We start from the raw sequence: 13,705 nt of genomic DNA on the forward strand, positions 1-13,705 counted from the left end.
GCTGGGGAGATGGCCCAGGCAATAAAGTACTTACCATGTAACCACGAGGGCCTAAGTTCAGATTTCCAACAGTAATGTAAACAAAAAAATCTAGATGCAATAGCACATACCTGTAATCCCAGCACTGGGGAACGGGCCCCTAGAGCTCCCTAGCCATCCAATCTAACAGAATCAGTTACCTCCATGTTTAATGAGAGAGCCTGTCTCAAAAAAAAATGAGATGGAGACAGATGGAGGGAGACACCTGGTATCAACCCCTGGCCTGCATGCACACACATATACATACATACACATGGACCACACACACAACAAAGAAGTGATTTGGGAATCCTTGATAATAGCAGTTAATTACCCAGAGAATGCCCAGATATAGTCAAGAAGGAGATCAAAGAGTAGAATTGTGGAGTTAAGTAAAATCGTAAATCATCTAATCTAGCTGTCTGTTTTCGACAGTGAAAGATATTTTCTAAGTTCTAACAGACAAAGCTCAAAGCCCAGCAAGGTAGAAAATGCTATAAAAGGTCCCAGTGCTCCTGAGCACCAGAATGTAAGAAGTGGGTACTGTTTGCTGACTGTCCCGTGGCATGGCCCTTCTGTAGTACCTCATGACCTTATTCATCCTCAACTGGAGAGGCCAGGCTCCCTCCAGGGCTGCCAAATGCAGAAGCAGGAGTTGGACAGATGTTCCACAGCACTTTCATCATGTTTGTGGGACCTCTCCATTGGGTGGGATTGGATGCACTTTGAAAGTGAAGCTGCTTTAGCCATTAGCATTAAGATTACAAAGTGAAGGCTTATAAGGCAAAGAGTGTGTCCTGTTGAAAGAAGGCAGAGGGTCTTGGTTCCCCTTTGAACATTAGGAGTTCACAATAATGTCCAGAACATTGTTTTGTAAATATTCTTTCCCCGTTTTCTTATTGTATCTCTACACTTCAGAGCCACAAGCGTGACATTTCCGATTATCACACATGAATTTGGAGGTAGATAATAGATGCTGTATATAACCTACTGACATTTTATTAACCTTTTAAACCACTAAGGCTTAAGACATCTTTGCTTCTTGGCTCTTTTCTGTTAGGGCAGTCCATGTTCTGTATATTCAGCTAACAGTGCCTTGTGTTGTCTCAATGCCTCAGTACAGGTAAAACCTTCAGTTGGATGTCAGGGTTTTTGAAAGTATATGAGTCAATGATGAATAATTTATATATGGTAAGTTTGGAGGCATCTGCTAAAGAATCTGTACATGTGTTCTGTTTGGTCCAGCAAGTTAGTAGGATGCATTATGAAGTGTTTGGGCTCAGATATCAGGTGGATGCCTGCAGGTAATACATACAGCCAGAATGAAACCAGTGAGTGAGGCACCAATAGGAGTTACAGCAACTATATAAGAATACGAATATCAAGACATAGCATCTCAGGGAAAGAAAGCAAACAAATGTGAAAATAGATATACAGAGAGATTTAAATGGCAATCAATGATCACTACCCCCTTCTCTTTATTCCCTGAGAAGGGTGCAGCAGCTTAGAAAGTTCAGCAGTGCTTATTAAAGAATACCATGTTAGGAAGATACTGGGGTGTCACTGGAGTATATGTGGTCTCTCCAAGCATAGTGATACAGGCTTTTATTTCCTTTCCCTTAAAACTACATGACTGGAGGTTATAGATAGAACAATGCCAGGCAAGAATTTCTGAAAGTTAACAATATATAATGTATAACTTAGAGGTGGCAAAAAGAAGAGGATGCTAAAAACTGAACATGGCTTTCTCCACTGGGGTTCTTCTGCATGCTGCCTTCATATGCCCTTTAGCCTATTTTAGATACATTATTTTCATATTCCTTACATTTGAAACTATAAACCTAAGATAAATTAACATATTTCTTTTGGAGTATTGGGAGATAATTGAGTTTATTATACACTTTGAATTTAGTTATTTGTCTGGTGTATGTCACTTTGAGATTTTTACCTTCTATTCTTTCAGAAGACTCTAACAATAGAAAGGTACTTAAGACAAATAATAGCCCCTAAAAGTCTCTGCTGAGCTATTAATGTAAACAATAACTTCTGAAAGCAAACCCTTGAATTTTCATGGTATTCTAGCTCGTTGGTTGCTATATTCCATGTTATTACTTTTAGATCGTGGGGCTTATGATTAGAAACTTGAATCAAGTCTAAAGTATCAATGTATGTGCATCTAATGTGCAGAGTTATCTTTAATTCCTGAGAGCCAAAGCAATTCAGTTAAAGAAGCAATGAGAACTCCCAGTAGTACTTGTGATAAGTTCTGAATGAAAAGTTAGTGTAGAATAAACAGAAACCTAAGTGGAAATACAGTCCCTCAGGGTACTATATTAACAATTGTGATTTCATGGTCCAACTACTGGTCATACATAGACTGTACTATGACTGTATTATAGTCCCACTTCAGAATATGGAATGCAGCCACAGAATGCACACCAGAAGCACAGGTGAGATGCTTACTAATTGAATAAAGCATTTTGGGAATAAGATTGTTTTAACTACTGCAATCATTACTGAGTGCCTTCTAAACATGCATGTCTCTTGTGAGGAAAAAAAAGGCAAAAGCTTAAGAGACAAAGATCACATTGTATCCACTTGAGAAGATTTTGAAGGAGATTTAATGCTTTACTCTGAGGCTCCTTTGATTCTAATCCCTTTCCATCTGTTAGGAGAAATCCGTTCTGCAGATGGTCCCCTTGGATGAAGGTGCCAGTGAGCGACCCCTTCAAGTCCCCAAAGAGATCTGGCTTCTAGTAGATCACTTGTTCAAATATGCATGTCAACAGGTAAGTGAGAGAAAACCTTCCCTGCAACTGTGCCATGTGTATGAATCATATAGGGGATTAGGCTTCACTTCAGCAGAGTGCATTTAGCTGTGCCAAGCAGCCTCCATGTGGCTACACCGTCAGACCGCTAACGCATACAAGCTAAGCTAACTCAGAGCACTGTGAGTCTGAGGGCAGAGACAAGACCAGAACTGAGAATGCCTATGGCTTCTTTATACACTTGGTCCTGGGCGACTGAGTACTCTGGTCTAATGCCTATTTTGGCTGCCCTGTAGCCAATTGCTACAAATTGAAACAAACTTCAAGCCCATTTCTTTAACAGAACACTGAGTTTTCTTTTAAATCATGTACTAAAACCCTAGCTACTCCCAACTCATTCCCTAAAAAAAAAAAAAAAAAAAAAAAAAAAAAAAAACCTTTCTTTGACCAAGTTGAAGGGTAATATTGTCAGATCTACTAAGAGCAGTATAACTCAGAAACCAAGTTGTATCATGAATGTGCCGTTCACACCTCTCCCTTCATCCAATTCTGCCCGCATTTGTCAATGGCTGTACTTGTACAGGGTACACTCTGTTTTCTAGAGGCTCAGTAGTGCACTACCGGGCTTCCCTGATCTGCCCATCTAGTCCCTTGCCTTATCACATAGAGACTGAAATGTCATTTTCTGACAGGTCCTTTTCTTTCTTGAAATAACCTTTCACATGGATTATAGAAACGCTGAAGGAAAACAATACTACATACATACTTCCTTCCCTAACTGTCAATACACACACCACCCTTCACTTTTTGTCCTGTTGCTCTCCCCGTTTCTGGGCGAGCTCAGAACTGGAGGGGCTGGCTATCTTGCCTTGTTGCCTTCATTCGTACTTCTTTGGTAGGAGGACTTATTCCAAACGCCTGGAATGCAGGAGGAGTTACAGCAGATCATTGATTGTCTGGATACCAGCATTCCTGAGACGATCCGTATCCTTTCTGCCGAGAGCTTGAAGATATGGACAGATACTTGGACAAAGTCTTCTCCCACCTGTATTTGATGCTTGTGTTTCTACCCTGATGTTTGCCATTGCCTTATTTTAAGATAGTCAGTGACTATCCATTTGTTTTCTCAAGACCTTTCAGGGAATTTTAGTCTCCCTTTGTGTCAAAACTCAGACTAAGAAGAATCCAGGGGAGGCTAACAACAACTTCTAATGAGCACGGGACATAGGAGACCTAGCACCAATACTATTCTTCAGCCAGTTGGTCGTCCCTGAGAACCTTGACAGCTGTGTGCTTTCAGTAGGGCAGGAAGAAGAATGAGAGGAAAAACTGGCAACTAGTATAACCCATCCAATGGACCCTGTCATGGTGCAGACTATGTATGCTCTCCAAGTCTCTAGTTATAGTGAAACCTCCCAAGGGACTAGCAAGTTCTGTACCAACTTGGTTGCAGAGCACCTGGACCATTATCAAAACACAGTCAGGAGCAGTATGTGTTAAAAGAGAAGAGAAAAGCCATCCCTATAGAGGCTTGAGGAAGGGCGCCAGTCAGGTCTCTGTGTGGCTTCTTTCTGGGTTCCTCTTCCTTTAACTCAAGGTAATTCAGCCGGTAGTAACCACTCTGTAGCTGAAGCACTGCTCATTTTCCTGGAAGCCCTGCCAGAGCCAGTCATCTGTTATGAGCTGTATCAGCGATGTCTTGACTCTGCTCATGATCCTCGGATCTGCAAACAGGTGAGTTTGGGTGCTTTGAAGATATGCTCAGGGCAGGTTCTCCCGTAGAGAAATGGTCAGTTTTACAAAGCTGTCTAATAGAATGGGCCTAGGTCGGTTATTCGTGATAGGACAGCATAGTTAAAAGTTAAGATCCTTAAGGGAGCCAGTGAGAGGGCTCAGTGAGTTAAGGTACTTGCCACCAGCCTGTTGACCTAAGGTTGATCCCAGGAACACAAGTGATGGAAGAAAAACAGTCAACTCCCACTAGTTCTTCTCTGATCTCCACATGTGCCCCGCCCCCACACACACACTAAATAAGTAAAGTTGAATTTACATAGTATTATTTTGTATTATATTTGAATTCCAGGTGGCCTATTTCTGTTAACAGAAAACATAGTGAGGTGAATACCTCTCACCCTGGGGTGAGATTGCAAAGCAAATTGTAAGTGAAGTTCCAGTTGTCATTACATGAAAGAGATGACACTTGGAAGCAGCTACCACCTCCTCCTTCTTTCCTTCTTGATGTGTTTTTGATCTTGCAAAGATTTTGGTCCACAGTGGCTGAGACTCGCTCTGAATCACATTAGTGAGTGTTGGTAGGAGGTATCCATCATTGCCAAGTGGCATTATAGAGAAAAACAAGTTGGCTGATGCCTTTGCTGTTGGAGGAAAAGGAAACAGAACAGATGAACACTTGCCTTCTGGTGAGGCACCGTGTGAATGTGACCCTGTGCTGACTGAATGGCCTGGTCATTGAATAGAGAGAAAGCAAACCATGCTTACTCCAGTCATAATTTGGCAGGTAAAGTAATGCTCATGAGCATATGGGTATACATGAGGAGAGTGACAGACAAATGGGACCTGTAACAGTTGGATCACAAATTGTTCTTATGGCAGCTATAGATTCTCATTCCCTAAGAGGCGTTTACCTTACTACACACTCCTCTCTAAACAACAGGTAATTTCCCAGCTTCCAAGGTGCCATAGAAATGTTTTCCGATACTTGATGGCATTCCTTCGTGAACTCTTAAAATTCTCTGATTACAACAATGTCAGCACCAACATGATCGGTAAGGGTACTTCATAAGAAAGTCTGTGTGGAATGCTTGTTGAAAAGAATGTGTATACATCGTGCATAATGTATACCATGTTTGATGTTCAGGAGCATGGCAGTCCCTCCCCTCCTGCTATTCTTGTTCCCTGCTTGGGTTTTGCTCCTTGAGGTTTTGCTTAGGTCATGTCTGACAATGGGCTTCCCCTTTTCTTTCTCCTACCCTCTAGCTACCCTGTTCACTAGCCTTCTCCTAAGGCCTCCACCAAACCTCATGGCAAGACAGACTCCAAGTGACCGCCAGCGTGCCATCCAGTTCCTTCTGGTCTTCCTGCTTGGGAACGAGGAAGACTAAGTCTTTTCCTACCTGAGATTTTAGAGGAGGAAGATCTTGGGCTCCGAGTATTTCAGAATGATTTGAAAGGTCATGACACAAGAAGGTTCTATTGTAGGATCTTACGTTCTGTTAATAGTACAAAGGGAGGCTTTTCCTAATCCTTCCTCACCATATCCTACACAGCAAAATCCTTTTAGACATATATTGCCAAGCCAAAGTTACCATATTTTGGTGTTTTTGTTTACTCTTTGTAAAGCAAAGAGGTCTGTATTTACACACCTTTACCTAGGGGTATGTTTTCTGCCCTGCTTCCCAGTCCTCATGATTATCTTTAATACCCTAGGCCTGGATTGAGAGGTGTTCCCGTTCTAAGCCTACAAGCACTACTTGCTATAGCTCAGACTTGTCTGCAGTCCTTTGTATGATGCACTTTGGACCCACCCTCTCCTCATGTCACTACTTTGCACACTTCCTCCATCCTATCACTTTGAAGGAAGCCTGGATGAGGCTAGTGACTCCATGGGTGTCCTGAACAGTGAAGTTCAGTCTACATGTGATTGTTACATGCATTTGTGCATTTCTACTACAATGATGTCTATGTGTCACTGTAATATTGGCCTTCTTGTGGAGCCACACTTGGTGGAACCATATTTCCTTGTCTCAGATCATGTTTAGTTACATAATTTTATGGACTATAGAGATGGCATCCCACTGATGTGAGAAACATCACAAGAGTGAGGAAAGCACTGTGATTATGTCAGAGTGAAAATGTCCCTGCTTCCCACTCCCTGTTCCCTGCTAATATCCACACTTGAGGAGCAATCCTGCATGCCAGGGTGCCCATCTCCCCCACTAGAAACCCACTTCCAGAATAATGTTTGCGTCACACTCAGAAGAGGCCTCTGCGTACCTAAAGTGAGGCCCCGTGGAGCTTTCCTCACCCTCCAACCCGAGTATTGAGGGTAACCCTCGGAACCCATTCTCCTATCTTCTGAAGTATCAGGGGAAGACATTGGCCTCTCTCAACAGGGCTGACTCTGGGCTCCACATCTGCCTCCTTCAAGCAAAGACTTAAAAGACTGCCTTGGCTCCTAGACACTATATCAAGTGCTGTGTAAGAGAGACTGGTCCGTGGGACCAGCCACACACATTACCTCTTCCACTTGAAATGACTCTAAGGTTTTCATTTTATTCAAGCTTTGTGGGACAAACTTTTTAAAAATTAACCTATTGACTGACAAACCAGTTGCCAGCTTCTGGCTGCAAAACTGCCTGGTGAAATTGACTTGCTTGGTTTCATTCATCAAACCAACCCAAGTCGTCTCATTCTTACCTATTAACATTTGGTGTAAGGAGCTTGTATAGTCTTGTATATGTGTACAATCTTGGCTACTGATTCCACTAGTAGCATCTTGTACCATCCAAGGAGAGAGACAGGGAAACATCCACCATCAAATGGTTTTCCAGCTCCCTCATCTTTTCAAAAATTGAGTTCTTGGGAGAACAAAAGGTATGTATCCTACAATAGACTGGTTAAGCCTTTAAATAATTGGGAATTGGGAAATCGGAATCAAAGTATTGGTGCCAGCTCAGTGATTGGGTCAACAGTTGGTTAATGGAAGAGTGAGAGCAGAAGAATTTTGTCATATCTCTTAGGCCAGAAAGTAATCACTGAGGAAGAAGACGGGAGCTGGAGCAAGGTGGTCCACAGGGAAATGCCTCTCCTGTGCCCATTTTATAATACCTTGCCAACCTTGGGTCTTTGGCTAAATAAGAGTATGGTTAGTGGGGGCTCTGTGGAGCATGCATGGGGTGCCCTTCCTCCATCAGGCCAAAGCACCAAGTTGCTTCACTGCCTGAGCCTTTTGTCCAGCTTGGCCTGGGATGTATATAGGGTTGAGGGTTTTAGACAATCTCCAGGTAGGGGATACAAAACAGATCAGATGGAAGAAACCTGCTTTCCTATCCTTCCTATCCTGTACCTCAACCTCTTAATTCCTAATTCCTCCAAGGTACTATTTCATAGTTGCTCTGAATTAAGGATTTCAGATCCAACTGGTAGGGAAAGACTCTGCACCTAGCGTCTTTGGGAAGAAATGATTCTAATCTATTGGGTGATACTGCATTAGTTTCCCTTTCTGATTCTTAATCTATAGTTCTTTGTTATATTTCACAAAAAAAGTCTCAGTCACTACGCAAAGCTGCTAGTGGGATTCTGTATTTTGTGTCATCTTTTTTATTATAATTTATTGCAATTTTATGAATAAATATATGTTGTGTGAAAACTCATTGTGCTCTGACTGAGAAAGAACTGAAGAGGGGAGATTTCATGCCACTCGGTCTCACCACTTTTTTGCAGTCCCCATCCAACGGTATTTGTACCTGTTACTCCAGAGCCTACACAGAAATACCATTTAAAATCGTCGTGCTGGGCCTATAACTCCATTCTAGAGTGCTTACTTAACATGCACAAAGCCTTGGATTTGATCCTCAGCACCAGGAAAAAGAGTGTTTTCCTAGGTTGATGAGATAATTCCATGAGTAAAGGTACTTGCCATCAATGCTGATGGCCTGAGTTCCATTCCCAGAAGCCACATGATAGAAAGAGGGAACTGACTCCAGAAAGTTATCCTCTAACCTCTACACATGTGTTGTGACATGGCCACATAAAATTGGGACTGGAGAGATGGCTCAGCAGTTAGGAGCACTTACTGACTAGTTTTAGTTCTCAGCACCCACATCTGGCAGGTCACAACTGATGTAACTCTATCTCCAGGGGATCCAAGGGCCTCTGCAAGCACCCGACACATACGGTGCTTGTATAAGAAGCCATGTATCTTACCAGACTAATAAAGAAGTCGTGTACATTCAGGGCCAGCAAAAATCATTTTGACCCTAAGGGTTCAGACAACAGTGAGTTCATCAAAAGAAAGTCTTCCTTTTTGGGTGGTGGATAGTGGGATCTCACTACATTGCTGAGGCTGGTCTTGAACTTCTAGACTCAATCAATAATCCTGGCCCAGCCTCCTTTGTAGCTGGGGCTGTAGTCTTGCCCAGTTAGAATTTGATTCTTAATCCTATAAATGCTACAACAAGGTCATTTCCATGACCCTGCCAACCCCAGAAGCATGACAAGTCCTACCACACACATTTCAGAGGAGCCCAGTTGTCCCTGCTGTTAGCCTAGGTGGATTAGATCTGACTCCCAAAAGTGCATTTTTTCCACATAATCCATTTTAGAACTTTTGAGAACCAGTTTATTACTTGGGGCGATAAGGAAATTCATAGGGAAGACTGTGGTGTGAGCTCTCTGGCACTTGGAGAGGATGCTCCACAATTGAACAGGGCACCACTCTTGGCTGGCCCATCAACAGCATGAATTTGTGGATTCTGACTTCATTACCCTTGAGACTTAAGAAGCTTCGCTGGAGATTTCTTCTTAACCAGGCCTTCTTCCAGTCCCCTCCCACTGTGAGCCTGCCAGATGTATGTGCTGACTCAGTGTTGTTGGGAATGTTTTTTTTTTTCTCTAGCTCCACCCAAAGGCTTGGCAGAAGGTATTTCCTTTCAAAAGTGATGTTCCCTTCTATGAATGGAGACTAACGCCCAGCAGGTTCTGTGTAGCAGTGGTGTAGCATAGCAGGCACCGTAGCAGTCCTTGCCTGGAGTTAGAAACTGCATCTGTACCTGCCCCCCATGCTCTTGTGTTATAGAGACCCCACTAGAGCCTTTTTGATGCAAGGCAAGTTGAACAGGCTCTGTGTGGTTTAATAATCCATAGCCACATAGTGTAACTGTAAAACCACAGAATGTTAAGGAAAGAGCCTTAGTAAATGATCTAATCCATTGTCTTTGTTCAAATAGGGAGTTCAGAGAGGACAATGATTGACCCGTCCTGTAGTTTGGTGGAAAGAAAAGGTTTAAACTTTATAATCTAACATGGGTCAATGAACACCCTACAGAACCTTAACCTATACTTGCCAGGTGCAGCATGGCCTTGGTGGGGACAGATTGATGTGATTCCTGCCCCTGGGGACAGGAACAGGAGGCTTGGGCCTCCAAGAGTATCGTTGGCTGTCCTAGGCATAAGGCTTTTTTTGTATAATAATGTACATATTTTATATTTCTCCTTTAAGGAATATCCTCCATATTAATGTTAATGATAATGAGATAGAATGAGTCCAGGAAGTGAAGGTGTGACTAATGTCTTGGCAAAATGGTAAATGCTGGGACCTTCAGGACAACCCTTTTCAGGCTGTAGAAAAGAACTCTAAAAACCTGAGTTTCAAATATATATAGTTTCTCAACTACACACAAAAGAAAGGATTCAATGTGAATTAAATGAGAGAACTCATAAATCTAAAGGAACAGAGGCAGCTGCATTAATGAGCCAGCTTGTCAGAAAGATACAAAGGCTGACAGATTCCTGAGTTCAAGGTCAGCCTGGGACTCTAGGCCCGGGTGTGGTAGAAGCAGTAATTTCAGGACAGGGTCCCACCCAGCTAACTTATCCTCTGTGCTTAACAGAGGCAGGCAGATCTCTGAACTCTTTGCAATGTTAAAAGAAAAGGTGTGTTTGCTGTCTCCTAAGAATCAAGGGGCTGGGGTCGCAGGATGCTGATCCATAAGACAATCAAGAGAAAACCTGGAGTAAAGGACTGGACCAATACGTAAAATAAAAGCCTGGACTTATGATATGAAGAGATGAGCCATCCAGAGAATTTTTTATACTAACAAGAGAGAACTGCTTGGAGAACTAGAGACAGAGAGAAAAAGGGAGAACGCAGATCAGAGAGAGAGAAAGCAGATCAGAGAGAGAGAAAGCAGATCAGAGAGAAAGCAGGCTGGAAAGCTATGCTGTCTCCAGCAGAATATAGGCGGCCAGCTTGGACCCACAATTTGACTTTGAGTAATTTGTTTTCACCACTCCCAGACACCCCTTCTCTCAGAACTCTTCTCCAAGCTGAGGCTTGTCCTTGGCATATACTCACCAGTTAACATTTAACCAGAATTGCCTTACCTTGGATCTGCTATTCAATCCAGTTCCTGCCACTTCTTTATTGTCAGTGACTTTAGACTAGTCAGCCTATAGTTTTCTTGCCTGTAAAATGAAATGGGTGTAATATTGACTTTATGTGGTGTAATTACATGAGTCTCATCACTTGCTCGTTAAAAACACTAAAACCTTACCTGGTATGTTTAGAACAATATCCCAACTTTCTCATAGCCTGTGAGGTATGAAATTGTAAAATGAAAGAAACCTTAAGCTGCCACAATAGTACATGGCATGTAGAAGCTGCTATGTAGTTTTCCCACTGCCAGCTGTAACTGTACCTAAGGCTTCAGAGTTCTTATTGCTAATAACCTTGTCCGATAGGCAAGAAGCAGCTGGTACTCAACCTGCTCTGCTCTTCTTTATCATCTGACTAAGACACGCCACCATACCAGCACCTATGCCTCTGTATTTCAGACCTTATCTGGAACTCATTTTCAAATTATTATTATTATTATCATCATCATTTTATTAGTACTATTAGTATGTGCATGAGTGTGTATGTGCATGTGGTATGTGTGTGTGTGTGTGTGTGTGTGTGTGTGTGTAGGTCAGGGAAGAAGTTGTAGAAGTCAGTTCTCTCCTCACACTGGGTTCAGGGATTGAAATCAGGTTGTCAGGCTTGCATGATAAGTTCTTGTCATTCACTGGCCCATCCAGGTGACTCCCCACCCCCACCCCCGCCGAAGTCTTTTTAAAAATGGGATTGGGATATAACTTAAAGCCAAGTATGGTGATATGCATCTATAAAGCAAGTGTTTGCTTAGAAGGCTAGCCTGGGTTATATACTGAGTTCAAGGTTAGACTTAGCTAAAAAACAATGCCCTGTCTTGTTTGTTTTCTCATTTGCGTGTTTATGTAGTGTGTGTGTGTGTGTTTGTGTGCGTGTATGTGTGTGTGTTTGTGTGTGCGTGTATGTGTGTGTGTTTGTGTGCGTGTATGTGTACGTGTGTGTGTGTGTACATGTGTGTATGTGTGTGTGTTTGTGTGCGTGTATGTGTACGTGTGTGTATGTGTGTGTGTGTTTGTGTGCGTGTATGTGTACGTGTGTGTGTGTGTGTGTGTGTGTGTGTGTGTGTGTGTGTGTGTGTAGCAAGTATGTGCAGGTGCCCACAGGAGCAGAAGGTACATTGGATCCCCTAGAGCTCCAGTTACCGGTAGTCATGAGTTACTTGATGTAGATCCTGAGAACAGAATTCAGATTCTCCTCAAGCAAACTTTGCTTTTTAATTTGTGAGCCATCTCTCTTTAGCCATACCCGATCAAATTAGAAGAAGAATGGATAACAAGTACACTCATCTGGCTGCCCTCCAACCTTGGGAGCCACTCTGGCTACTCTGCCCATTCCTCCATGCTAGTCTCTTAATGGTTTTAGGAAGCTTTGCCTTATCCTGTGGGCCTGGCTTCTAGCCCTCCCTGCCTTATAAGAAAATGCCTCACTTTGGCCTTGGCTACTTGGGCCACCTCTAACTCTTCACCTGCAGTGCTACTTTCTCTCCTCTGTCCTGAGGAAGCTATTCCTACCCTTCTAGCTCCCATAGGAAAGAAAAGGAGCTTGTTTGCTTCTGGATTGTGGTTTGAAGCCATGATTCTGGACTATTCAATTCCTCATCTGCAGTGTAAGTGAATGGTTCTCGACCCTGACCTTCATCACAATGATCTACAGCTGTAGTTCTCAAACTGTGGTCCCCAAGGACAGCAGCAGCAACATCTGGAAGCTTCTTTAATGACTGCAACATGTACAAATTACCAGTATCAAGGCCCCACTTAAGATCCTTAAATGGGAGTTCCCTGTCAGGATTTGGGCATAAAAATATCTTTATAATTTCCTAGGACATCGGTTCTCAAACTGCACAGAATTACCTGAGGGGTAAGAACTACCATTAAGACTAGAACTCACCTCCTGGGTTTCAGAGTAGGTCTAGGGGTGGGTATATTATTCCATGTTCTGTTGCTATAACAGAATAGTTGAGGACTTGATAATTTAGATGAGATCAGTAATGTTCAGGGAGGTATGGTCAGAGACAAGAGTAGGTAATTTAGGAGGCATAGATATTTATTCTGATTGGCAACTGTGGATGTTGAAGCACCGAGGAGCATGGTACTGGCATCTGCTTGGCTTCTGGTGTGGGCCTTCTGGTTCTTCACCTCCTAGCAGGAAGTAGAAGGGCAGGGCAGGAGGAGACATTTATAAGTGAGAAATGGGGATTGAACTCACTATAGGTAACTCCTTCCCACAAGAAAAGCATTAATCTCGATTAATGAGGGCTCTGTTCTTATGGCCCTAACCCCTCCCATTAGATCCCACCATCTGACACTGCTATGACTGGACAGGTGCTGCTCCGTTTTTATTTCACATGCAACAAGATGCTACGGGTGTTTCTTGTCAGAAGAGTGACATGGTCACTTCTCTCTCTCTCTCTCTCTCTCTCTCTCTCTCTGTGTGTGTGTGTGTGTGTGTGTGTGTGTGTGTGTGTGTGTACACATGCATGTGTGTATGCTCCTTTCTTTCACAAGAACAATAATAGTATTGTTATAATGTATTTTTCATCACTTCTAGTTTAGCACTGACAGTGCTCATAAATTACTGCTTTCTCCCCATTTCCACAGTCAAAGAAACCAAGGCTCAGAGAGACTGTGTAACTTATTATTCTGCTAATACTGAGTAGAATATGACTCCAGAGTCCAAATTGAGCTGTTAGAAGCAATTGTTATCTCCCCCACTTTAATGCAAGTGAAGGTAGGTATGTGTGCTTCCCTTC

General features: G+C 42.7%; 1 protein-coding gene and 1 long non-coding RNA gene across 5 annotated transcripts in view; one reads left to right on the plus strand and one right to left on the minus strand.

Annotated features, from left to right (window-relative positions):
• Window positions 1-8,175, plus strand: part of Ocrl (OCRL inositol polyphosphate-5-phosphatase) — a 52,644-nt gene extending 44,469 nt beyond the window's left edge. For both annotated transcript variants that reach the window (XM_034485338.2, XM_076918644.1), the window contains 5 exons: window positions 2,691-2,807; window positions 3,686-3,770; window positions 4,393-4,520; window positions 5,461-5,572; window positions 5,784-8,175. In XM_034485338.2, coding sequence (XP_034341229.2) covers window positions 2,691-2,807; window positions 3,686-3,770; window positions 4,393-4,520; window positions 5,461-5,572; window positions 5,784-5,908 — 567 coding nt within the window. In that variant the 3' untranslated portion in view covers window positions 5,909-8,175. The remainder of the gene's footprint in view (window positions 1-2,690; window positions 2,808-3,685; window positions 3,771-4,392; window positions 4,521-5,460; window positions 5,573-5,783) is intronic.
• LOC143435558 (uncharacterized) overlaps window positions 1,477-13,705 on the minus strand; it is a 29,230-nt gene continuing 17,001 nt past the window's right edge. For all 3 annotated transcript variants that reach the window (XR_013105963.1, XR_013105964.1, XR_013105965.1), the window contains 3 exons: window positions 12,844-13,094; window positions 10,911-10,991; window positions 1,477-5,161 (listed from right to left, as the gene is read on the minus strand). This is a non-coding gene — a long non-coding RNA (uncharacterized LOC143435558). The remainder of the gene's footprint in view (window positions 5,162-10,910; window positions 10,992-12,843; window positions 13,095-13,705) is intronic.

This window comes from Arvicanthis niloticus, chromosome X, assembly GCF_011762505.2.
Source record: "Arvicanthis niloticus isolate mArvNil1 chromosome X, mArvNil1.pat.X, whole genome shotgun sequence".
In the NCBI taxonomy this organism is placed as follows: Eukaryota; Metazoa; Chordata; class Mammalia; order Rodentia; family Muridae; genus Arvicanthis; species Arvicanthis niloticus.